The following is a 27011-nucleotide window of genomic DNA, read 5'->3' as shown; positions in this document are numbered from 1 at the left end:
ATGAGAGTCCCCTTCCCGTGGCAAGAGGGACCTGGAAACTAAACTGGAAATAGGCTTGTCGATGCCAGGGACAGCCAGTCTGGTAGAAAAGTCCGGGGCCAAAGGATAAAGCCTGTCCGCAATGATATTAAATCGGCGTGCCTGTAGAGGGTGGGACCATTCGTCCTTGGCCAGTTTAGCGATGGGGTCTGGCACAGGGAGAAAGTTTTCTGCTGGCGTAGGGGATTTCAGGACCCTGGCCCCTTTTAAAGCGGAAGCAGAAGCTACAGTTGGAGTAGATTGAAGACCAAGGGTGTTCAGAACTCTGCGCGCCAGGGGCTGGTAATCGGAAGCGTCGAAGAGGCGATAGGAAGTATCTTGCTCGGGTTCCGAATGGTCACTCCACTCATCTCCTTGGTCTTGCAGCGCGAATGCGGACTCCCCATCAAAGGAGGCGTCATCAACGAACCTGCCCCTGGCAACATCAAACGGGTCTGGAGAACCTGATGGGTTTGTCTCGCTGTGTACAAGTTGCACCCCGCTGTGTTGATGGATAGCGGGAACTTGTGAAGATGATTGACTATGAGCAAAAAAGGACAGCATGCCCTGAAGTTGTGTAATGAATTCGTTGGACAGCTGTAGTCCCAGAGATGTAGATGGTTGCTCTTGGATAGGCGGGACTGCGGACGGCCCCACAGGTAGTGAAGAAGAGCAAGCTCCAGATTGGCCGATTGTTGGTTGTACAGGGAATCCAGGAAAGTCCTCATCAGAGGAAGCAGCACGAGAATGAAAGAGAGTAGTTAACTGTGCATGGTTTGACTCCTCTGGGACTAGAACAGAGACATAGCGGGGCTGCTTGATTGTGCTGTGGCTAAGATGTTTGGTTTTGGCAACCGCTTTTGAGTGCTTATGTTTGACCGCCTTAGGGGGTTTAGGCTTGGTCATCTGGTTTGTCACTGGCTGTTGTTTTGGCTTGGTTGCCTGGATTGTCTCTGGCTGTTCTCCCATCATATAGATATTAAGGGTATCAGTGCACGGCACACAACTGGGGCAGAATGCACAGACCCGGGCAGGCGCAGTACATGGCACACGACTGGGGCAGAATGTACTGGCAGATGGCAAAGTACACTGCCACGATGGGGCAGAATGTACACTATGAACAGTCTTAGAACAGGCGCAGTACACGGCACACGACTGGGGCAGAATGCACAGGCTGATGTACACTGTCACGATGGGGCAGAATGTACACTTGGCGTAAAAGGTAATATTGCACAGGATTGCACAGTATCAAAAGCTTTGGAGGATATATAGCCAAATAGCTTTGTATGTAGTCAACATTCTGACACACTATCAGTTGACCTGGTGTACAGTCAGTGAAGTATCAGCAGTGTTGCAGCAAAAAGAGTCTTTATACTGGTGCAGATAAGCGCAGTAACTCAATAGTTGCCAGGGTCAGTCGTAGAGATTGGGTTAGTGAAGTACTTCCTATCTGCAGCACATACACAGGGAGCTGATTACACACAGGGAGCTTGATAAAAAGCTGGGTCCCGCTAACCCCAGCCCGTGAGAGAGAAAAACCCTCCCCTTTGCAATGCTAATGGGCTCTCAGAGAGAACGGGAAAAAACGGCCATTAAAATGGCGCCCGTAGAAAAAGCGGGAAAATCGAACAAGAATGACATTTATTTTGCCCAGCAACAACTGTTAAACAACGTAATGAGCAATGGCAGGCAAAAAAGAATGGCATCTGAAATTTTAACTGTAAAATTAGAGAGAGCCGTCACGGTAGAATACGGCCGCGGGACTGAACAACTTAATCGCGGCTGGTGGAAATATGCTAGAAAAAACTCCGTAAAGGAGGCAGTAAAGCCTGTGAACTCCCGTAGCCAAAGAAAAATCGACCAACAGGCAAAGCGCAGCCGCGGGCTGAGAGGGCTGTCTAGGGCAGAAACAAAGCGCCACGGACGAGGAGCAAGGCAGCCCAAGCAAGAGGAGCCACCAAAAGGGGAAGGCAAAGAGCCACAGACACAGGCTCCAGAGGGGGAACTAAAGCGCCGCCCGTAAAAATCAAAGACGAAGGGAGCCGCAGCCTCAGGCTCCCGATCGTCAGGGCACAAACGGAAAAAACGGCAAAAAAGGGCTGGAGAAAATCAAAGACGAAAGAAGCCGCAACCGCAGGCTCCCAATCGTCAGGGCACAAAGGGAGGATCGGTAGAGAAAAAGGGGGTCGGAGGCTGCAGCCGCAGCTCCTGGCCAAGCCGCGTCCGCCGCTGAGGCGAGAGACCGCAGCCGCGGTCTCTCTTGCTGGGGGTAAAACACACACACCCAGCAAGGAGGAGAAATTAACAAGGAAATTGACACACAAACAGTGGTAAAGGACAGGACAGAGGGAAGGAACGAGATGGCAAACGCACACAAAACTCCACCCTCTATCACACCAAACGAAAGACTTATCTAGCTATAGATCTTGCACGGACGAAGGCAAGAATGAACTGGAGAGTGGGAGGGGCCTGATGCCCTAGTCTTGACTTCAGAAACATTCTTGCCTTCGGACGATAGGACGAGCTATAATCCAGCATGATGGCATTCCCCCTATGGAAAAAGTGCAGATTCCTTATGTGTGCATCCTACTCACATACACATGTACGTACGTGCATGCACTCTCACATTATATTTTATGCTTTTTCATACATTAGTATGAATCTCCCTGCAAGAAAAAGGAATATGAAAAATTGGTCCTCATAATGCAGTCCTAAGCATATTACATCCATTAAGAATCCAGCTAAATGAATGTACAAATAAGGCATCATGGTTACTAGCTTAATATTGGTTATGTCTCTTCTGTGATCTTTAGGGGTTAAACTATATATTGCTTTAATAGTGTGTTGGAATCCTGTGCTTGGGATTCTCGTGGGGAGCTCCTACGCAGATCAGGACCACAGTTCAGGGAAAGTAGAATTTTTAACACTCTGCCTTCTGCTGTTTTCCTGGTGAAAATTGCTCTCTGTTCATTACAGCTAGAGGCAGCCTGGGAAGAGTGAATGTACTGCAAAGCAAAGCATCATCAGTGTAACCAATTACTTCTTTGTTCTCATCCAAAATCTTGAACACAATTATTTGGAAGAAGACTCCACTGAGTTTGCTGAAACTTACTTCTAACATGTTTGGACTCACCTGTTCTTTAATTATGGTTAATTCAGAGACAATGTTCTTCACACTGCTGTCTCTGTCCTTTTTATCTTTTCCAAATGCTGGATTATGTAGATTAATTTCTTTCATTGCGAGAAGGTTTTGGCCACTATGTTTCCTAACCTATGGTGGGGTGGGGTGGATTGTAGATATAAACAACAATGGATAGAAGCAAGATGAAAGGAAGCACTATTAGTTCATCAAAACTAACTGTACCGTGCCTATTCGAAGAAACTTGTTTTTTGAATATCTGATGATCAGCTTGAAATACATTTAAGCCCCCATGGTGCAATGAAAATAATGTTACATGAAACACATGAGTATCTAAAAGAACATAACAGATCTATGCAGAAACTGGGGGGCTCTAAGGCCTATCCATACCCACTACATCTATTTAGTATTTATATAGAACACTGCAAGTTATGCAAAGTACCTGATTCACATTATGTCAACAAGCTTTACTTGACACACATTATCTGAGTACTTTTCACAACAAACACATAAAATAGCACTGGAATTGCTAGACACATATTGACATTTTGGGGAAGGGGACAGGTACTGAAGCATAGTAGTTTGCCTAAAAATACAAAGGGAATCCATTCCTGAACAAAAAATTGAAGTAGGGACTTCTCATTATTAGCCCTTCTGTTACACCAGCTTTCTTAAGAATTGTTATTTATATCTTTATTGATTAAACAAACCCAAGAAAATATGATTAATAGTGATTCTGCTAATTTAAACCAACATATGGTCCACCTTTATAGTTGGAAAACGAGTGAAACATCCCACATTTGCAATAACATCACCTGTGGGGGTTGAGGAAAGGAACAGAAAAGCAAGGAAACATTTATTATGTATCAAAGGGAAATTTACCTTGTAAACACTTCCAAAGGCTCCACTGCCAAGATGGTCCAATATTGCATAATTACCAATGTATTTTGTAGGTGCTTTGTTCTGATTAATATCTTCAATATTTTCAGCAATTTGCTTAACTTCATCCTCCTTGTCATGAAATTAGTTAAAAGACATAGTTGACTGATGGAATCTTTTGCTAAGAGAACAATAGTTTTGACTAGCAGCATAGATCTTACACACCTTAGAGACCACCTCCTCCCTCTTTTCTCTTCTCAGTTTTTAAGATCAACCAAGAACCCTTTGAGGAATATTGCATTGATGAGTTAGGTTCAGAGAGCAAAAGAACATGGACAGAAGTGTGCCATGCTGCTTACTTGTTTGTTTGTTTATTGCACTTGTATACCGCCCCATAGCTGAAGCTCTCTGGGCAGTTTACAGCAATCAAAAACATTAAAACAAACAATTTAAAACACATATTTTAAAAACAATTTAAAACACAATTTTAAAATTTAAAACAAAATAAAAACAATTTAAAACACATGCTAAAATGTCTGGGAGAAGAGGAAAGTCTTGTTGTTTGTCTTAGAGCAGGAGTGGCTAACTGGTTTTGTCCCAAGGATCATATTTACCCTTGGCCAACCTCTGGACACCACATCCCAGTGATGGATATGGCCAAAAGAAGGTGTGACCCAGAGCACACACAAAGGCAGACATACACACAAGCACACAGCACTCCACCCATGTAGACCAGCTGAGAAGGGTGGTTATCACCCTATCTGCTCATCAAATGATTGACATGATGACCAGGGTGGCTTTCCCCATCCCATTGTGGTGTCTACTTTATTTTCTCCCTTTTTTTCTTTTGCTACTGCCAAAATTGGTAGGATGCTGGGAGATCAGAAAAAAATTGCTAGAGGGGGGGAGTCAGGAGGTTAGCCACCATAATCCTATATCCTGCCACTCCCTTCCATTAAAGACCTGCCTAAGCATGGCATTTATTCAAGAAAACCTTGCAAGATCTTTTTATTAAAGACTGTCATTTTGAAGACAGATTAAGCTGCATTTTGTAGCAGCCATTGGGTTAGTTTGAACAAGAAAGTAAGCAAACATTTATTACTTACCAGTAATGCATTTAGCTTCAATACTAGCCCTTCATAAGCACTGATCTCACGAACATAATGTCCAATATCAATGAAACTCTCAAACAACTCTGTAGGGAAGAGTCTACAAAAATGTAAATTTGTATACTTATGGAATACTAAATAAAATTCTCACCCTATTTTGTTTTGCATGCTGGAAATAATGTCCAATTTCACTTCATAGATCCCTTTAGCTAAAGAAATGTTGGCTAATCTGTGGCCTTTCAGAAGTTCTTGGTTTCAAATTTCCATCAGCCACAACTAGCATGGCCAAAGGTCAAGGAAGATGTGAGTTGGAATCCAGTAACATCTGGACAGCCAAGGTTAGTCACCTGTGGGTCAGATCTCCTTTCTTCAAACAAAATACTATTTAACATTTAAAAATCCTGTGGCTCTTAAGAACTGTTACATAGTACAGTGATACTCTCCCAGTATAAATTTAATAGTAAGGAGTTATAGAACCTCACAAGAGTCTTTTCCAGGGTTATTTATTAAGAGTAGAAATAATATTACTAAACATGCTCCTACATACCCTGACATGATTCTGATCAGATGCACATTCTGGTACAGAAAACATGAATATCAGAGTGTGCTGTAAACATTTACCATGAATTTGGCCTGAATAGAAAGATAGCCTTGGATTTAATTTTAGAAACATTGGAAACAATAGAAAATAAAATGAATGTTTTAAATAGGCAAGTTGCTATCTCTAATTTAATTTATTCTTGCACCATGAGAAACTTATATGAATCATGTCATGGCACTGACGCAGAAAGTTATGTGGTGTAAGCAGGATCCTCAATATCTGAAATATCTGCTTAACATCTGAATAGGCCTGATCACATAAAGTTTCTCCACTTCAACCAATCTTAAATGAAAGAAAGAAATGACAGAAAGAACCATGTGATTTTTAATATATATATATATATATATATATATATATATATATATATATATATATATATATATATATATATATATATATATATATATATATATAACTACAGTGTTCCCAAACTGTTTAAATGGTGAGAGAAGTGTTTTTATTTTTTTCTGGATTAAAATTGGAAGTACACTTCCCTCAAAATATAGATATGCATTTCCTTGATGAGCTCCCAGAACAACAGGCATGTATCTTCTTTACAATGGCAAGATAGTCCGGGTTACTAATCTCTCCTGGCATCTTGCCCAACCTAGTCAATCAGAACTAAGAATGGAACTGTGCCTTCCAGACAATAATGGTAGTTCAGCCATCACTCCTTTTCAGCTACAGCACAAGATGTGCCATTTAATTCAAGTGAACTCCTCCCTTGTAATGGTGACAATGTTCGGACCAACGTTGCACAGGAACTCTGAGTGGCATAGGGTGGTGAATGCATCTGACATCATGACTTAATTCTACAAATGCCAGGCACAGTTCAGTCCCTCTCACTGTATTTATTCTACTGTAAATTGGTTTTTAACCACTCCAGTTACATTTGGCAATGTCTGAACTACAAATTGTTTAAAATATATAATTAAACAAATAAATGTTACTACCCCTGCGTAGAGGTGCTAGAAATGTTTCTAGAGATCTCAGTGTGGCAGCTGAAAATTTGCATTGGTCCTAAAATATAGTTACATTTTCTTTGCAGAGGTTTTTATGGACAACAATGTCATGCATCACATTTTCTGTTCTTCCACCTTGAAAACAGTTAATCTAGCTAAGACTTAAGTGTAAAGTCTAAGTATTAACCTGCAGGCTTTTTGTTGTAATTCAAATGAACAATTTTAGAGCATAATCGCTTCTAATATTTTATTTGCATACCTTTTGAAGAGATGTCTGTTCCTTTCCATACTGAAAAGAAATCTCAGAGCTCTGAAGGCATAACACTGGGAGAGAGGAAAATGCACACATTAAAGATAATTCCATGCAGAAACATTACCAACCACATTTGGTTCCTTTTGTTTACATAGCGTATGTTGGTAGACTATGAAATAAGCAACAGCTTGTAGTCAAGGCAAGTGGCCAAAAAGTCTGATGTCTTTTTAACGTAATGGAAGAAAAATATTTCAATGACAAAAGTTAGAAGACCATCAGTCTTAGTTTCAATTTAGTGTGTGATTGTTAAACTTTTGCTACCATCAAAATGAATCTGTTGGAAGTCCCAGCCTTCAATTTCCCTACTAACATTTTAAATCCATGTTTAAGTAAGCAGTACAAAAATGGCTAATGACTAATCTCTTTAACATCCTAAAACAATCAGACAAGCTTACCAGATACACGGATTCAGGACCTTGTCTAGACACATTCCTCAATGACAAATTATTTTGCTTTCATAAAGTAGAGCACAGAACAAGAGACTTCTGAGATGTTTCACATATTTTCTGCATTAAATGTCCCATAGAATTCAACCAATGGAAAAATTCCTTGGAACAAATTCATGTCCCATAGCACTGAATTAGACTTACATGGGACAGGGCTGTAGCTCAGTGGTAGAGCATCTGCCTTGCATATAAAAGGTCCCAGGTTCAATCCCTGGCATTTCAGGTAGGGCTGGGAATGTCCTCTGCCTGAAACCCTAGAGAGCTAATACTGATCAGTATTGACAACATTGTGTTAGATGTACTGCTAGCAGCTCCCTATGTACATTTCTTTCAATGAACTTGCTCCATTGTTTCTGATGGGATTTAGTCATGGTTAACTTAGCTGGATCAGGACCAGTGCTTGCAAACAAATTCTTGAAAACAAGCACAGCATGGGTATGGGGAGGAGGGTTTCAATGCTATGAATGGAAACATTGTTCACATGTTAAAGGTGTTGCTCAGTTTTGTTGAACATATGGCGTGGTGGATTATGCTGCCCTCTTGTGCCCAAAGATAGGAAATGCAGGTCTTTGTTACTCACTCCCACTTCTCTCAGGGCCAGTCCGTTTCATGACAAGCTACAGGAGCATCTTAATACTCACACACAAACACACATGAAGATAAAAAAAGAACATGAAGAGAACATCCTGCCAGTGTAACAAATAATATATGTGCAATGTTTCAGCTGTCCTCCAGCAAGGGTGGGCTCATACCGTATGTTCAAAATGACCGAGAAACACCTTTCAGTGAAAACAATAGTTCCTTCTCCAGTGGTGTTGAAATTATGGCATGGTGGGATGTACCTTACTGGGTAGGAAATTAGTATGAAGGCTGCTATTTAAATAACTTGTTGGAGGACTTGCTTTTCAAAAGCTGCCTCTGCGGAAGCATAGTCAATTTTATAGTGCCTAATGAATGTTGTTGGATTGACCCATGTAGCTGCTCTACATACCTCATGAAGAGGTGTATTTGCTGAAAGAGCAGCAGAAGTTGCCACTGCCCTGGTGGAATGAACTGAAATATGCTTCAGAACAGGAAGTTTTAAGGATTCATAAACCAGAGAAATGTAGGCCTTTATCCATCTAGCTACTGTTAAACTTGTTACTTTTTTCCCTAAGGTGTTAGGGTAAAACAAAATAAACATAGACTCAATTTGCCTCAACAGTTTTGTTGTATGATGTGTACCTTTAAGAGCTCTTCTCAATCTAGTGAGTGCCAGATGACATGGAGAAGGGCAAAACACGAGCAATTTCAATTATGATGCCTGTGACAAAGTGTATTTACTTTGGGAATAATAATGAATCTGTCCTAAGAATCACCTTGTCTGTGTGAAATATACATAAATGTTTTGCTACAGAAAGTGATGTTAGATCTAAAACTGTGAGAAGAGATAAGAGCTACCAAAAATAGGATATTAAGGGATAAATATTTTACTGAAACTGAATTTAGTGGATCAAAAGGTGGTTTTTAAAGAGCTGTCAAAACTATACCCTGGAAGTGAAGATGGGTCACCAGGGTATCCTTGGTGCAGAAGCCAAACTGAATGGCATTGCCCGATACTGGTAGAGGCTCTGCCCATAGGTGAAACAGAAGAATTTTCTGTGCCATGGATGTATGGCACATGTAGAAACACCTTCCTCAAATCTATTGAAGGAAGATGGTCCAACAACTTAAGAGCCTCTCTGGTTGAAGATTGGGGCCATCCTGAATTTTTAAGAAACCACAAATTGGTTCAAAAACTTGAGTTCTGAAACAATCCATCAGAATCTGTCCCTCTTTGGTACTACAAAGAATAGGCGCTGAAGAAGCATCCAGTGATGGGACCTATTCTATTGCTGCTATCTGCAGAAGATGCTGTATGGCTTCCAAAATAATGGCTTTCTTCTCCAGTGATCTGGAAACTGGAGATAGTCAGGAACCAATTCAAAGGTGTTGACTTCAGTTCTATCATCAATCCATGGTGAATCAAATTCAGGACCCACATGTGTTTCGTGATTGTTGTCCAAGCTTGGTAAAAATGTTGCAACCCCCCAACTGGTAGGTGACTGGTATGAGAACTGGGAAGAGTTGTTACCTGCACAGAACTTTGAACATTATTGGATCTGGCCACCTGACTAGAACCATGGTCTTGGACAATAGTTGGACCCAGATCTGGAACCTCTTTCCTGTCCTTGAAAAAAGTAGGGATGAAAGGACTTCTGGTTTAAAAAAACCTGATGATCATCCCTCCTGGACAAGGCAAACAAGGTGTTATGCTCCCAAAGGAAGTTTTTTGCCTGCTAGGTCTCCCCATTTGATCTGTGAGGCCATTTGGGGACAGTCATGACCATCTGCCCTACATCTGACATCATACATGATGTCAGGTGTTGGGCATGTAAGGGCATAGCTCAAAGGAACAATTGGGATCTTAAAGTGGGCTCCTAATAGTTCCTTTACTGGAACAAAGTGCATACCCTACCACCCATTAGCTGATGGGCAGTAGCAGCACGCCTTGCTCAAAGAGGGAGAAGTGGAAACTGCTTCTCCCTTCCAGCACTGCTCTTTGAAACCATCCCACACTGATCCTTTCAACCTCTGATGTTGGAAGTTGAAAGGATCAGTGTGGGACAGGCTTTGCAAGCTTCTCTGCACTCCCCCATTCAACCTCCAATGTCCAAATTTGAAAGGATCAGGGCAGGGTCAGCTTTGCAAGCCTTTCTGTGCTCCTGCTTTCAACTTCCAATGTCTCTCGCTTCCTGTAGGCTTTAAAATGCAGGATTTCTTCTCATACTTCCCTCAGTGGCAGCGGGCACTTGGGAACCCTGCAAAGGACATTAACAGGTGGGTGGAACAACCCACTAGTCAATCATTATGTCATGTGATTGACAGGTGGATGACCCAACCGTCAAATTTAGCCTGTGAGGTTGATCCACAGAGCCAAAAAGGTTCCTATCCCACTCATTTGAATCTGTAAGTACATCATTCAGTGTAGCTTCCCTAAACATCTTTTCTCCTAGATAAGGAGCTGTAGCTAAGTTGTCTTCAGACACCTGAATCCCATCCCAGGTTCTCAGTCACAGAGACCATCTTGCAACTACAGCTGCTGCCATGGATCTTGCCACAAATTGAGCAGTGTCAAGGGTTCAATTGCCCACAAAGGTCCTGGAGATTTTGAGCAGTGTCTTCCTCATTCTTTCTGGGGCCTGATGTAGATTATCCAACTATTCATCTATCCATATCAGAGAAACCCTTGAAAACACTGACACAGCACAAGCTGAATTAATTGACAATGCAGAAGCTTCGTGTGCCTGTCATGAGGCAAAGTCTACTCTTCTGTCTGTTGCATCTTTAGGCTGTGTTTCTCTCTTTGGTACCAGAACCTTTCAAAGCAGAAAGGCCACTGGTGAATCCATTGCTGGAAGGAGAACTGTTCCATGAGAAAGGTCTCCAGCAAACAGTACTTGTTTGCCAACGCCATCTGTCTCTTTGTTTGCATGGGCACATCCCACTTGCCTTTGGTAACTTTCTTGAAGAGATTTGACACCGGAATCATTTTTGTGTTAGCTGTTGGTTCTTGGAGCACAGCTGCACTCTTAGATGTGGAAGGAGCAGGCTCCATAGCTTTATCACTGTGATCCCATGCAGCTATGATCTTGCAAAGCAAATAAACAGTGTGCATCTTGAAAAAGCCTGTGAGACACACATTCTTCCACTTCTGCCCCATCACTACATTCTCCCTGCTTGCGCTCTGGAGCTAGAAAAGGATCTAGACTAGAGTGTCTACAACCATATTTTCAATACTAAAAATCAACTTGGACAAAGACTAAACAGTCACACCAACATACCTAAGAATATTGTCATTTATATGTTTAACAGGAGGAGACAGCTGAAGAGTGCTCTCTCACTCGCTCTCGCTCACACACACACACACACACGCATCCACACACATACAATCGGCTCCAGGCCAAGACAGGAAACGGACTGCTCCTAAGAGGAGGGGGGAGTGAGTAACAGACAAAGACCTCCCTTTCCTGTTTTCAGGCACAGGAGAGAGTATTGTAACCCACCCATGCCATATGTTCACCATCACTGGAGAAAGCTCAATTCTCCTTGCTCTCCAAGGATCCTGCATTCCACCTAACTAATTCCCTGTGTTCCCCTCTTTCATCTGACCAGTTTGTTCCCCCAAATTCCAAATGCTTTCAGTCAATATAGCAAAACTATAAAATGAGCAAATTTGTCAAAAATACATTCACAGGATTTGGGTTACACCTTGCTAGATAATTTTACAGGACAGAATTTTACATGTCAGGCAGAAAAAAACTGATATACAGAGTAAAAAAACGGAATTGTTAAAATGTGAGGTTGTTAAATGTATAGAGCTGTTAAAATGTGGGGTAAGTTATGTATATATTAATTTAGTATTTTGTTATGTGGGCTTATCTTGCTGTGCTTAAAAATAAGAATACAAAAGCAACTTTAAAGAAACACACAAAAATCCCATATCTATTTAAGCGCTTTACATGTTTGTATGGAAAGAGTATGAAATTTTTAAAAAAAGATTACCTGTAATAAATTAGCCTTTGCCACATTCCTGTATTTATTAGGTAAAATCAGCTTTGCTATTGTATAAACTCCATTTTCCTGGGAAAGCACATAAAGAATATAGATTCAAAGAACAGTCAGATGTTCTGACAGATTAAGAAATTAATGGCAAATTTTAACTCAATTTCTTGTAAGGGAACCTATCAGCCTCTTCATTGAAATCAAGCGAGCAAGTCCTCAGTGTAGATATTACACATAATTTATTTATATTTCACCATGGAACTCAAGGTGGCATGCATGATTCTCCCCCGTCCATTTTATCCTCACAACAAACCTGTGAGGTACAATAGGCTGAGAGACTGTGATTGGCCCAAGATCACTCAGGAAGCTTCCTGGCTGAGTGGGGATCTGAATCCTTTCCAGGTCCTAGTCTAACACTATAACCACTATACCACACCTGCATGTTGCCAGGCCTGCAAGAAAGACAGACTGGAGCTGAAACACATGGTCCCTTGTCCTTGTGCCCTGTAGCATTCTTCATAGGCTTTGTTACCCTTACTGGGTTTGAGAGTGACACCAAGAACGTTCCCCACTATGAGTGTGTGTTCACAGACCTTTTCTGTTTTAATCTCATAAATCCTGCTCCCTGCCTTTCTGCTTCCTGTTGTTATTCCTCCCACAAAAGATTCTTACAGAGCAATCCAAATGCCGGGCAGCCAGCAGAAGGGGGGACAGCAGAGGAGAAGCTGGCAGAAAGCTCCGCGGGATCCAGGAGTCACCGGCCCAGCTGAATGCCAGCTCTGCCGGGAGCCATGCACATGAGCCATCCAGGAAGCACTGGCTCCAGCCAACAGGCCTCCCCGGGAATAAGCACTCTCCATAGGCCTTAATGGGGCATTTTAAAAATGATTTTACTCTGCCAGCCTTTTGGCTGGTGGAGTTTGAAGGGGGATCAAGACCTGGGGGAGGAGTCTGAATGTGAGAAGGATCTAGCCTAGGTCCCCCTCCACAGCTCCTCACCTGTAGAACTCTCCATTTTCAGGCCTTCCACTGGCTTCCACCTCTGTGCCAACCCCAGGAGCACTAGGAAGCTCCTGGTGGAGCCACATCTCTGCAGCGTTGTGTAAATTTGTATAGATATTAACAGAGATTGTCAACGGTCTGAGATGCTGTGTGCCAGTGTGTGCGTTTACCTAAGAAAGCAGGCTTTTACCCTGCATTTAGATCACTGAGACTTAAAACTTAGTAAAATAAGAAAAACTATGTTATTTGTAGAAATACATAGTAGATGGAAAGGCATACCTAGGTCTAACTAACTAACTAAGTTGGAGGCACAATGCTCAGGTTTCAGAGTTGCCCTCATGGCTCACGAGAGAGAGAGAGCGCAGAGACAAAGGTGTCTCCTCTCTCTCGGACAGTTGAAGAAGAGAAGAAAGGGAAAGGGTGGAAGGAGGAGCAGATAAGCTCCCTAAGACATATCAGTCTGTGATGGAAGGAAGTCAGTCAGAGCATCACAGGTAAAGGTAGTCAAGCCTAGCCATCTGGAGGACCCTAACTCTATCTCCCTTCTGGAACATAAACAAAAGAACCAAGCAGGAGTTGCTCTTGCCCCACTTCCAACATGCAGCAGTGGAGGGCTGCTGCTGGGAGCCTCCCAGCACTACCAGGGAGTCACAGCATCCAAGTCACCCCAGCCGCGGCAGAAGGGTGAGTTGGATTGCACCCTTAATCACTGCCTATTTGATGATGGGAACATTAAGCTCATCCTGACCAGATTATTATTGTCTTGTGTTTTCAAACTTTTTCCATTCTCTTTTTTTTTTTACAATAATTTTTATTCAAATTTTCATAAAACATAGAAAACAAAATCATAAAACATTCAAAGACAAAAAACAAAACAAAACAAAAATGATTAAACAAAAAAAAATAAAATGTTGACTTCCCATTTGTCACATATCAAATCAGTTATAGGTCTACAATATATAACAATCCTGTCTCTTAAAACATATTATAAAATCACTTTCCTCCAGTAGTTATCTTAATTAATCATCAAATCTCATAAACATTACTTTATTCTTTCCACAAAAAGTCAAAGAGAGGTTTCAATTCTTTAAGAAATATATCTATCAATTTTTCTCCAAATAAACATGTCAATTAATCCATCTCGTTAATAATTATAATAATCTTATTGTCATAATCATAGTCCAAATAAACATTTCGATTAATCCATCTCATCAGAATCTGTTAGGTCCAATAATTTCAATAGCCATTATTCCATTATCCCTATTAGTTCCATCTTCCATCTTCAATAGTCCTGTTAGGTCCAGTAATTTCAGTGTCCAATCTTCCATTATCAGTATTCCATAATAATCTTGCTGTTGTAGCCATAGTCATATAATAAGAGTCTGATGGGAATTTCCTCTATCCCAAATATTTTCTTGCCATCCATTCTGAATAAGTTGCTGAAACATTGTTGTAAATTCATATCTGTGTTCTTCTTTTTTAGAAAATGCACTGGCTCATCTCTTAAGAGTTTTTCCATTGTCACATGACTGCAGTTAATTCCATAGATTTTCTCTATATCAAGCTCCATCACATCATTCCAGTCCAGAAGATTATCCAAGCCATTGATAACTTTATCTCTAATATCTTCATTAATTTCTTCAGAGATAACGTTAAATTCCAAACAGTAGATTTTATTTCTAAAATCCATAAACTCCAGATCTTTTTCCAATTCCACATTTGTTCCAATCTCCAGGGCTTGTATCTTCCCTTTATTTTTTCTTTTCTCATCTCTGATCTCATTCTCCTCTCTCACAGGGTCCCCTATTTCTTTAAACTCCTGCGTCATTTTGCTCAGTTCAATTTTCAGCTCCTTACTACCCTGTCGCAGGGTTTGTTTCGTTATCTCAATCTCATCCATTATTTTCTGAAACATAATTACTTCCAGATTCTCAGCCACTTTCTTGATTGCCATTTTTAAAACCACGAAAACAAAGCAAAACAAAAATAAAGAAGAACCACTTCTTATTTCAGCAACAATTGGGTTAATATTCCAGGCTTGATGACATCACAGTATAAACAGAGCAACCTGCCTTATCTCTCTATGTTCAAGAATGCAAAATAAATTTAGTTCCCAGCATCAAAACAGTTAGTGGCGTCGTGAAGAAGCAGATTCGTCAAAATAAAATAGACCAAAAAGAGAATAGTCCCAGACAATATAATATTCCTCGGAATAGAAATCAGGAATAGAAATCCCTCTTCTGTTTATTATCTTTAGAATGCACTTCCAGGACAGCTTTTTGCGACAGAAACAGAGATAAGCTGTTAATTTCGTGAATAACAGAGAAGAGCTATATCTCACCCAGAAGTTGTCCAAAGCCGATCAATCTGACAAATCTCCTTTTGCTGCAACAATTTAAACCAAGTAAAAAAAATAATAGAAAGAAGGGTGCTTGCCTGTTAGTCCGTTCTCTCTTTCAAGAAAAGATAAACGTATCGCTTAAGCAGATAGAGCTTGTTAGGAAGTCCGTCCGGCATTGTTGGCTGGACCTTATCTCATAAATTAATGAAATCCAGTCCTCCCAACAAAAACAGGCTTTGAGGTTGATCTCTACGTTTCTCCCTGCCCGGGAGAAATTTCATCAGTCAAAAAAAAAAAAAATGTTCTGACTGATTTATATCTGAATAAGCTTCTTTTGAGGCGGGAGCCCGTCCCAAAAGCAGGCACAAGCGAAGTCACCCTTCCCGGAAGTCCAAACTTTTTCCATTCTCAACTTGGCTTTGCATAGTCTTCTTGTTCATCCTTCTTCCTTTCACCTGAAGTTTTTAGAATGTCTGCTTTCTTCTCAAATTTCCTACAAAGCATGGTGGCATCCTCTCTTTGAAAATTAAATCAAAAGCTCATTCTCTACTTTTTTTCATATTCTAAGCACTTCTCATCTGCCCAATGGTGCCTTTAGCACTACATTTATATATCTACACATAAACACACAGTCTAAACATGAGTGGAACCAATATCAACCAAAACATCTGCAAACAAATATTTTGCATCCACAACCAAATTAGAGCACATGAAAAAAACAGTAATGCTGAAAAAGTACACTACTAAGGATAATCAAAGTAAATCTTACCTGAACTACTTGGTGAGCATTAGTATCATTCAGGACCAATTCAGTAATTGCAGCACAACAAGCTAGAATAAAACACCACACATATTCATCGTATATTGCTCTTGTAACAAACGATAAATAATGCTACATATACCCATTGTTTGCAGAAATAATCAAGTTTGCTTTTTGAACTTTTATGTGGATGTGTAAATCATGCCGCAGGACAATTCACACTTTACATTTCAAGAGTATGTTTAAAAAGTAAAAAGGTTGCAGGCAACAAATACACATTTGTAAACTTGCACATCATACAAGCATGCTATTTAGGGAGTGTGATTCCAGGGTAGCTCTCTACTGAGAGCACATTAAGTTGTAATCCTTGGGATGTGGAATGTATGAAATGCCCCCAAAATAATCCCAACACGAGAGAACAAATCCTGCTCTCAAGTTTCCTAGCGCTAGGTGGACTTGGAAATCAATTAGAAGCATGGGAACTTCTCCCTTTTGCCTGTTATTGCAGCTAAAACACCTTTCCTGTTTAAAAGAACATAAAACTGACTGTAAATACTTCTTTTACTTTTTAATTCAGGTCAAAAAGGGAACTGCGGACTTGGGCAGTAATTGTGTACAAGCTAAGAAGAAAGGCCATTGAAAACACAGTTGAGACCTAACAAGGCATTTAGCTCAACGTGAGTAATAGAACTGCACTCATGGTGCTCTCCCCTACCCTGAAAGCCCATGCTATCATCAGTTAAATTTGTTATGTAAATTTGTATAGATATTAGCAGAGATTATCAATGGTCTGAGATGCGTGTGTGCGTTTACCTAAGTGGCAGGCTTTTACCCTGCATTGAGATCACTGAGACTTAAGACTTAGTAAAATAAGAAAAGCTACTTTATTTATAGAAATACGTAGTAGATAGGAAGGCACACCTAGTTCTAACTAAGTTGGAGGTGCAATGCCTAGGTTTGGGAGTTGCCCTCACAGCTCAGGAGGGAGAGAGCAGAGACAAAGGTGTCTCCTCTCTCTCGGACAGTCGAAGAAGAGAAGATGGAAAGGGCAGAAGGAGGAGGGGCAGATAAGCTTCCCTAAGCATATCAGTCTCATGAAAGAAGGAAGTCAGTCAGAGCATCACAGGTAAAGGTAGTCAAGCCTAGCCATCTGGAGGACCCTAACTCTATCTCCCTTCTGGAACATAAACAAAAGAACAAAACAGGAGTTGCTTGTACCCCACTTTCAACACCCCTTCTCAACGAGTGTTTGTTTCAGTCCACGAGGTTCATCTTGTCTCGCAGCTTGCAATGTCTGACTTTGCCCAATGCCTTCTTGAGAGCGTCTGCAGTCATGTCTTCCGTTGGACCATACTCCATCTTGAGTAGTCCTCTGCAGTAGGTATGTCTAATGAAATGGTGCTTCATGTCTACATGCTTGGTCCGTGAACTCACCCCTTCTGACTCCATGAGTCTGATGCATCCCTGATTGCTTCCCAGTCCACCTTGGTTGCTGAGCTGATTTTTCTGCACAAGTATCCCACTTCAACCACCACATCTGGCCTGGTAACAGTACTGATACACAGATGTTTTCTGATGGCTTGTCTTGTGTCTCTCATTGTTTCCTTTAGCATCTGGCTTTTTTTGGAATTTTCTCTTGTAGCCTACAGCTTTCCTTTCTTGCAGAAGCTTAGTAAGTGTCCAAGTTTTACTTTTGTGTACAGCTTCCAGCTCTTCCCTGGTTGCCTGCCTCCACCTCTCAGCTTCAGCTTTAGGTAAGGATTCAATCTCTTTCCAGGTCTCTGGCTCTGGAAGTTCATCTCTCACAAGGTAAGCAAGTCTTTCTGGTGGTACACCTCTGCTGGTGCATTCAGAGAGTCTGGGTGCTGGCGCTTCAGCGGCCTTCTGGCTCTGTTGCCTCTTCTGGCTCAGATTCCTCGCCTTCCTCTGCAGGTGTATTATTGTCATACCTTCTGCGGTGGAAGAATAACTCAGCTTCTTCTTCCATTTTGCTGTCATCTGTTTGGTGTGGCGCCCCTTTTGGTTGGTGTGTGCACTTTCCTTCATCAAAGTGGACATCTCTGTATACTCCAACTTCGCCAGTTTTGGGATCTATTACTCGATATCACTACTGCCTTGAAGAATATCCAATGAATATTACTTCCCTGGCAGTGTTGTCAAGTTTTGACCTCTTTTGTTTCGGGATGTGCACAAAGGCCTTGCACCCGAATACACGAAGGTGAGACACACTTGGTGTCCTATCATGCCATAGCTCAAATGGCGTTTTGTAGGTTGCAGATGCAAGAAGTCAGTTCTGCAGGTAGGTGGCAGTAACCGCTGCTTCTCCCCAGTACTTCTGTGGTAACTGTACATCTTCCAACAACGAACAAATCATTTGTCCAAGAGTCCAGTTCATGCGTTGCATGACCCTGTTCTGTTCTGGACTGTAAACAACTGTAGTCTAGTGCTCTATGCCTTCCTCGTGGAGAAAGTCTTGCATAGCTCTGGACACAAATTCTCCTCCACTGTCAGATCTTATGGAGTCAGAGAAGTGGGTCTTCTTCGCTGCTCTCACCGCCACACAGTAGGTAAGGTTATGATATTTTACTCATGCTCGATCAGCCTCACAGCAAGTCTTTTGCCACTTGCACTCTACCCGTCGTCCAGCCTGTTTCATTATCCTTAGCTCACTGGTGTACCAAGGTGCAAACCAGGCTCCACAGTGCTGGAGAGGGTGCTTGGGGGCAATCGTGTCAAGAGCCCAACACGCCTTGCTGTTCCACAGCGTGACAAGGGCTTCAACAGGGTCACCTGCTCTATCTACTGGGAACTCCCCCAGGGCATCCAGGAATCCTGTGGATTCCATTAGGCTCTGGGGTGGATCATCTTAATCTGTCCACCACCCCTGCAGGGAAGGATTGGAGCCATAAGTCAAAACTTCACCGGGAAGAGGTCTGACCATGACAATGGGGTGACATCCATCCCCCATCTCCAGACCACCCCTTCCTCCATCTTGAGCAAAAACCAAGTCGAGGGTGTGCCCTGTCCTATGCTTCAGGCCAGTGACAACTTGAGACAACCCCATGGTCGTCATGGAGGCCATGAAGTCCCAAGCCGGAACACTAGAGGCAGCCTCAGCATGGACATTGAAATCACCCAGCAATATCGTTCTGGGCTCCTCCAATGCCACAGCCAAGATGACCTTTGCTAGCTTGGTCAGAGAAGCTGCCGGGTAGCAGGGTGGATGATACACCAGCAGCAACCCTAGTTTCTGTCTCCTTGGCCCAACACCAGGTGCAGGCCCTCACAGCCAGCTCCAAGACAGAGTGGTTTCCTGGTGACAGAGATGGAAGTTCTGTAGACCACAGCAACTCCTCCCCCCATCCCTGCAGCCTGTGCTGGTGCTGCACCGAGCATCCAGGTGGGCAAAGTTGGGTCAGATCAACTCCTCCCAGTTCACCCACCCAGGTCTCAGTATTGCACACCAAATCGGCACCTTCATCCACAATCAAGTCATGGATGAGAGTGGTCTTATTGTGTACCAATCTGGCATTAAACAACAACACATACAGGCCAATGGACACAGCAGATGAGCAACGAGAAACCCATCCATGAGAGGAGTGGAAGCAAGGAACAAGGCGCAGATAGCCTTGCCTTCGTCTTCTATGGTAATTCACCATATCCCCATGGCTATATTTCCCTCTGCCCATAATCACTGAAATTTGGGTGGCATCACTAGTATAGTATCCTCCATACTAAGACTCCTCCTAAACACCTAATATGGGCCCAACACGAGCCCACCAACAAAACCTGCCGGAGCGAATTATCCCAATAGACCTCTGCATGGATTGGGAATAGTCACACCCATTCAAACTTTTTCACACAGAGCCCATCTACTCCCCCTCCTGTCTCACACCCAGGGAGGGCCAGCTTTCTGCCAGTTACAGACTCTCACTCTGAAGGCATCAGGCGACTTTCTCCTATCATTCATTTCACTACACAGGCTCCCACCCTTTGCAGGAACTACACATGCGCCACACGCCCTCCCCGCCACCAATCTCCTCCAGACTGGTTTAACAGAGAACACATTAAAAAACAAGAAAAAGTAATGGGAGGGGGGTAGTGCCCTCGCCCTCGGGACTCCCTAAGGGGCTCCCCAAGGGCAGCTGGGCTTTTATGCCTCCTGGCCCAGCCAGCAGCTGTTGCAAGAGGCTGTGAGATTAACTGCAGCCTCTCTCTGGAGCAAGGGCCAGGCAGGGGGTCCCAGTCCTTGCAGCACTTACCAGGGACTTCAGCTGTCTGGACAGACAGCAGCCCAAACGAGCTAGTAGCAAGCACCCAGATGCCAGATACTCCCTCCCTCCCTCCCTCCCTTTTATTTTAAAAATAAAATAAAAGCATTATTTAAAACATTTTTTAAAATCTAAAGACCAATAAAACTTTTATCCGAATCATAGGTTGTATTCAACTAAGTTCTAAGTTAGTCATGTCCATTAACTTCAATGGGACTAGTGTTGAATACCACCCCATGTGTTTGTATAAGAAACGTTTTCAGCAGGCATCTAAAGGAGTACAGTGATGGCACCTGACTAATGTCAATAGGGAGGGAGTTGCAAAGTACTTGTGCTGCCACACTAAAGGTATGACTCTTTACAAATGCAGAACAGACATTGCACAGCACTTGTAGAAGTGCAAGTTCTGCAGATCAAAGCAGTCATGTCAGCAAGCATGGGATAAGGTGATCCCTTATGTAAACTGGTCCCAAGCCATTAAGGGCTTTATACACTCACAGTAACGCAGGCAGTTTTGAAGGAGGGAGGAAAGGAAACGTTCCCTGCTGTGCAATAGAGGGCTACAGGGCCACTTCTGAACCTTAGCCCTGTAGTCCTCTATATCTTTTTCCCCATTTCCTTCTCCTAAAATTTCTTTCATCCCAACAAACCCCGAATGCAACACTCTTGTTATGGGCTGGGCATACACTACATCATTTTGTTCTACATCTAAAATATAACCTACTGGCCTGATTGTTCAATCTCTGCAAATTCTTTGCTAACATTTTATACACTGCTCAGGCATAGGTTATTGCACTGAGTGCAAATCAACACAGGCCAATTCATAAGTAGTCTGGGGGTGCTCCTGGATCCATCTTTGTAGCTAGAGGCCCAGGTGACCTCAGTGGCTAGGAGTGCCTTTTACCAGCTTCAGCTGGTAAGACAGCTGCGACCGTTTCTGGACTGGGATAGCCTGACCATTGTTGTCCATGCACTGGTATCCTCCAGGCTGGATTACTGTAATGCGCTCTATGTGGGGCTGCCCTTGAAGTTGGTCCGGAAGTTGCAGCTGGTGCAAAATGCGGCTGCGAGACTGCTCACTGGGGCAGGGTATCGCCAACATGTCACCCCGTGGCTGAAAGAATTGCACTGGCTGCCCATTCACTACTGGGCCAAGTTCAAGGTTCTAGTTTTGGTATACAAAGTCCTATACAGCTTGCGACCAGGATTCCTGAAAGACCATCTTATTCCTTATGTACCCAGTCGATCACTGCACTCTGAAGGTGAGGGTGTCCAGCAGATATCAGAAGGTCAGTTGTGCACAACATAGGAAAAGGACCTTTAGTGTGGTGGCACCTACCCTGTGGAATTCCCTTCCATTAGATATTAGATAGGTGCCATCTCTGTTATCTTTTCGGTGCCTATTGAAGACTTTCTTCTTGCAACAAGCCTTTTAAGTTGAGACCTATCCCAGTCTGCATCTGTGTTGGAATTGCTTTTTAATACATTCTTAAACTTTCTTTTTTAAAATATTTTTAATTTTAGAAGATGTTTTCGTATCTTTTTTTAAGTAGCATTTTTGAAGATGTTTTGTTTTAATGTGTTTTAAAGTTTGTTTTTATGATGTTTTAATTTTAGTGCTGCCCTGGGCTCCTGCTGGGAGGAAGGGCGGGATAAATAAATAAATAAATAAATAAATAAATAAATAATAATGTATTTACCTGCTTGGAGGGAATATGTATTTTCTTGTATCTCATGAGGACTTAAATCTTCTGACAAATGAAGCTGTTGGATTCTTCCTGCTGCATTTGCACTAGATAAACTCCCAATGGAAGAACGATCTGAAAATAGATTTCGCTCCCTGGGAAAGTAAAAACATTGTGTAGTGAATACTCTGGATGCATCTGTTAGCCAGTTGGTAATTAGAATCTATTTACCTTTAAATGAAGAACATAAATGCTCTATATGTCCTTAAGCACCATAGTGAAAAATAAACTCGTAAGCCTGGAGTAACAGTTAAAGTACACTGTAAAAATGACATCAATAATACTTTACCCAATTATTTTTAGACCATTAAATAGCACTGGAAGAATATATGTGCACAATTCCAGGTTGTTAATAGTTTCTACATTACAAGGAGTTTAAAAAAAACACTTCAAAAACAGAAGAACCCTGCTAGGTTAGGCAAAAAACCCATCTGGGCCAGTATCCTGTTATCACAATGGCTAACGAGACCATAGACTCACAGAGTTGGAAGGGGCCTATAAGGCCATTGAGTCCAACCCCCTGCTCAATGCAGGAATCCAAATGTATGTGGGAAGTCTGCAATCAGGACCTGAGGGCAACAGCACTCTCCCCACTTGTGATCCCACGCCTCTGGAATTCATACTGTAAAAAGCAGGTAGATCCAGAATGTGGAACAACAGAGTGCAAAAACTTTGAAAGAGGATAAGATGTCTATATCTTATCCTATTTTGTTTTAAGGGGGGGGAAGAGAAGTTGTACAATAGAATTTATATATCTATATTATAAAAATACACTCTCAAAGCAGTGTTTTAGAAAGTAATGCATCTTAACAGATTAATATATTCTTTATAATATATCAGAGAGCTAGTGTTGTGTAGTGGTTAGAGCACTGGTCTAGGATCTGGGAGACAAGTGTTCAAATCCCCACCTGGCCATGATGCTCACTAGGTGAAGTGGGGACAGTCACTGTCTCTCAGCCTAACCTATCTCACAAGGTTGTTGTGATGATAAAAAGAGAGGAGGAGAACCACGTACACCAACTTGAGCTCCTTGGAGAAAAGGTGGGATATAAATGTGGTCATCATAACATAGTCATCATCATTTAAACTATCTTTTCAAAAATCATTACTTAATTTGAAAAATCAAATGTTTGTAAGTCATATCTGTTGTCCATACACATATTCCATTCATTTTTTGCATAAATTTGACAACCATTTGAATAATGAACAATGCCTTAGAATCTATTGGCATTTTTGAACATTTGAGTATGATCCCTTCACTTTCAGTTAGCAGTTATAAAAAACAGAGAATTCTGTGCATGCACGAGGATTTCTCATTATATCTGCAGAGCATTATCTATCTATTATATACATATGTAACATTGGTTTAGGATTTTTAAAATAATATTTCAGCAAGATAAGTGTTGGAGGACAAGAAAGGAATGACGGCAGAAAGCATAGTAGGTCAGAGATAGGAAACATATTCCAGGGCACATTCTGTTAAAATTCCCTTCTGTGTGTTTTTTTAATTGCACACTTTGTCTTGCACATTTCCAAATATTTCCTCAAAATAACAAGAGCTAGAAACTTCTTATAAAAAAGAAGAAAAAGAGAAATGTGCAGTTTCATTCTCAAGAAGTTGAGCTCCAAATTAATGTGGAAGATGTGCACAGCTCTAGATTAACAATATAGGGACTGCATTCATATAGCAACTGAATGTGGAATTAGGACTAAATGGGATGAATCTAGACCAAGTTAGTTGCCCTAATATCCTATGGAAATCAATGGAACAAGTTAGTCATGACTTAATGTAAATCACACTGATTTTAATGGAAACTAATTGCAAGTAATTTAGTATGGATCCAACTCGCTGTACTGTTTGTGCTACAGCACTACTCATCCAGTAAAATTAAAAAACTGACATAGTCTTAGGGGGCAGTTTTCCACCCCAACCTAACTTCCAAAGTATCTTGGGGTAGCCGAAAGTCCCAAATAAAACCATGTTATGCTTGTTGCATAAGAGACTTTAATCTGATTTCCTGGCAGAGTTTTTGCTTTAAAAACGTGGGGCATTTTTTAGCCTAATATATTCATTCCTAAAAAGAAAATGATCTAGGTAGTTTTAGGGACTATTTTTCTACCCCAGGCTGAATTCAAAAGTATATTGGGGTGGTGAAATGTCCCAAAATAAAGCCATTGGTGTGTAAGAAGAAAATTGCACCTGTTCTCTGAGTTGGCTTTTGCTTGAAAAACCACATGGATATTTTTTACCCCAATACATTAACACTGTTGGGTAAAACAGCACCCCATTTGTAAGATTCAGTTCACTTTCTTAAGATTTTTTTGCCCCAATGCTTTTTGTTTAAAGAAAAGTGTAGATGGCAAATGGCTAAGATTTGAGGATGCTTATTACTGTGCAGGTGACAACGAATTCAAAGGGCTCAGTTGCACGTTTACTTCTCTGTAAATTCTGCAGTAAAAAGTGCATCCAGGGTGGCTTTCAACCCCATTTTTCATAAAAGCTGCCACTGCATTGATCTATTTTCCCAGTAGCAATAGGATTACACATTTCAAAAACTTTACCTTACATTTTCATGATTTGCATGTGGGTGGCCTCATTACAGATGACCTCAGAAACCTACCCTTGTAAAATATGAAGGAGCTGCTTGATACCGCCCCAAATACGGATTTCCACACTGGTATCTGGATCTTCGCAAACTTGGACCAGAATCCAAACTACACTCCACAGCAGTTTCAGGTGATCTGAATGCAGCAAGCTGAGCAGGACGGGGACTCCTTCACATATTTTGACTTGCTCTTTGACATGAGATTCTGCACAGAGGAGGCGGAGCAACTCTGCTGTCAGCCTGTAAGGAAACCAACAAATCATTGTCATCCCCTAAGCAGTTAAAACTGTTTGCTTGTTAAATTTTCCAGATAATCAAATAGCATTGCAGGAGTGAGTGAAGTGGGGGAGATTTGGGGGCACCCTCCCGTCAAGGTTCAAGAGAGGGATTATATAACATGCTTTTATGAGTATGTTTTATACTATTCTCTGGGATACAACAATGCCTGCTATGACACACATCATCTAAAAACAGAGAATACTTCTTGCTCAAGGGACAAAACATCATAGTGGCATTAACAGCCAGCCAAAATTCCCTAGAGGGGAAGGGACAAGGGTCTTATGATGTTACACAAGACATGGGGAACCCATTCTGCTTTGCTTCTGAATACAATAAATTGTTGTGATCCTACTGTGATGTTTTATTTCACTTTTTAAAAACCTGCACTTTTCTCCCCATGTCAAGGGGCCTCATGTATAACTTTCACTTAGGGCATCACTAAAAGTAGAGCCGCCACTGAGTCAGCGGCGTCACTAGCAGGGTGCAGGGTGTGTGGACCGCACCCGGGTGACACCATGAGGGGGGTGACACCCAGAGCCGCCCCATCGCGGGGCAGGGCACCCACGCCGTTGCCCGGCAAAGGAGCCGAGAAGCGCTCCGGGTCGGTGTCGGAGCAGCCAACTCCTCCTCGGAGGCAGGCAGGCGGGCGAGACCGGGAGCAGCATCAGAGGGTCGAGGGAGGTACGCTGGCATTCCCAGGTCTGCTTCTCTGGCTGGGTGCCCCTCCGGCGCATGCCCTCCCAGGGGCATGGACAGGGGTGGCTGGCCTCACACACACGCTTGTGCTCAGCACAAGATTTGGGGGCTCGCCAAGGGCCCCCTGGCACCCGGTCCTGTGCATGCCCAAAGCAGGCGCCCGCTCGCTGGTGGTGAAGCCGGGACGGGCCTTCCACCTTCAGTCTGGAGCTCATGGTCAGCATCTCCTGCTGAGTGTGTGTGCGCATGAGACCAACTGCCCCCATCCATGCCCCTGGGAGGGCGCACGCCGGAGGTCCGCACTCCCACTAGTGACGCCGCTGCACTGAGTGGCAGAGCATATGCTTTGCATGCAGAAGTTCTAAGATTCATTTATTTGAAAGTTTCACATGATTTATTTGGAAGATTCACATGATTCTCAAGCAATAGGTAATAATACAAGAAAACCCAGATTCATACACAACCCAGCAGTTCTTAGTCCTCTTGCCAATGGATGGTGCTAGAGCATGCTCCTCTTCAGCTCTGCAGTCCTATGATAATTGGTAGGTAGAGCAGAGCAATCTTTTGGCAAAGTTGGGAAGAAAGCAGCTGTTTCATCTGTGGCTGATGGATGGGGCTAGTGTGATCTTCCCCTTGCAATAATGTTCTTCCTGTGATGTAACCTCCTAGTGGCACTTGACTTCATGGCTAGTGGCAAAGGCCAGAGTGTGTATTCCTTTCTAATATCTAGTCCTAGAACAACTGGCAGTTGACCTGGGAGGTCCAATCCCTGAGATCTCCATTTTTAAAAGTACCACATAGCTGGTGATGGGAAAGAACTCTGCTCAAGACCCTAGACAGCCGCGGCCAGTGAGAGAAGACAATACAGTTTCCTATGTTTCTATGCTGTTACATCTGAATCAGCCCAAAGACTTATGATACAAATAAACAAGGAACTTGTATTTCCTCTTGCCATAGCACAAGGATGGCAAACCCATGGCTTTGATAAGGCTCATCAAGTCATTGGCACCAAGACTGCCAAGTCCCCAGCAAAACCAATCTCCTGCAAGGGCACCTCTTCTTCCTCTTGCATGCCGCCATTGCTAGCAGATTGGATTGCTCTAGAAACAGAAAAGAGGGACTTCCTCTCCTCCCAGCCCAGTACTGTGATGGGCTGTCTCTGCTCTTCAGAGACTGATTGTTTCTCTCCTCTCAGTCCAGTGCTGGGGGGAAGGGGAGGAAAAATCACCCCAGTCCTCTGTTTATTGGCAAGGATCACCA

General features: G+C 42.4%; 1 protein-coding gene across 3 annotated transcripts in view; it reads right to left on the bottom strand.

Annotated features, from left to right (window-relative positions):
- Positions 1-27011, bottom strand: part of NEK10 (NIMA related kinase 10) — a 185989-nt gene that overhangs the window by 121301 nt on the left and 37677 nt on the right. For 2 of the 3 annotated variants that reach the window (XM_061585967.1, XM_061585968.1), the window contains 8 exons: positions 24792-25016; positions 22126-22265; positions 16164-16225; positions 12052-12129; positions 6968-7032; positions 5143-5245; positions 4040-4168; positions 3152-3289 (listed from right to left, as the gene is read on the bottom strand). In XM_061585967.1, coding sequence (XP_061441951.1) covers positions 3152-3289; positions 4040-4168; positions 5143-5245; positions 6968-7032; positions 12052-12129; positions 16164-16225; positions 22126-22265; positions 24792-25016 — 940 coding nt within the window. Of the gene's footprint in view, positions 1-3151; positions 3290-4039; positions 4169-5142; positions 5246-6967; positions 7033-12051; positions 12130-16163; positions 16226-22125; positions 22266-24791; positions 25017-27011 lie in introns of those variants that run through there. The other variant, XM_061585969.1, reaches the window with a different exon arrangement.

The sequence above is a fragment of the Rhineura floridana genome, chromosome 10, assembly GCF_030035675.1.
Source record: "Rhineura floridana isolate rRhiFlo1 chromosome 10, rRhiFlo1.hap2, whole genome shotgun sequence".
In the NCBI taxonomy this organism is placed as follows: Eukaryota; Metazoa; Chordata; class Lepidosauria; order Squamata; family Rhineuridae; genus Rhineura; species Rhineura floridana.
This window is presented reverse-complemented; position numbering and strand designations above follow the sequence as displayed.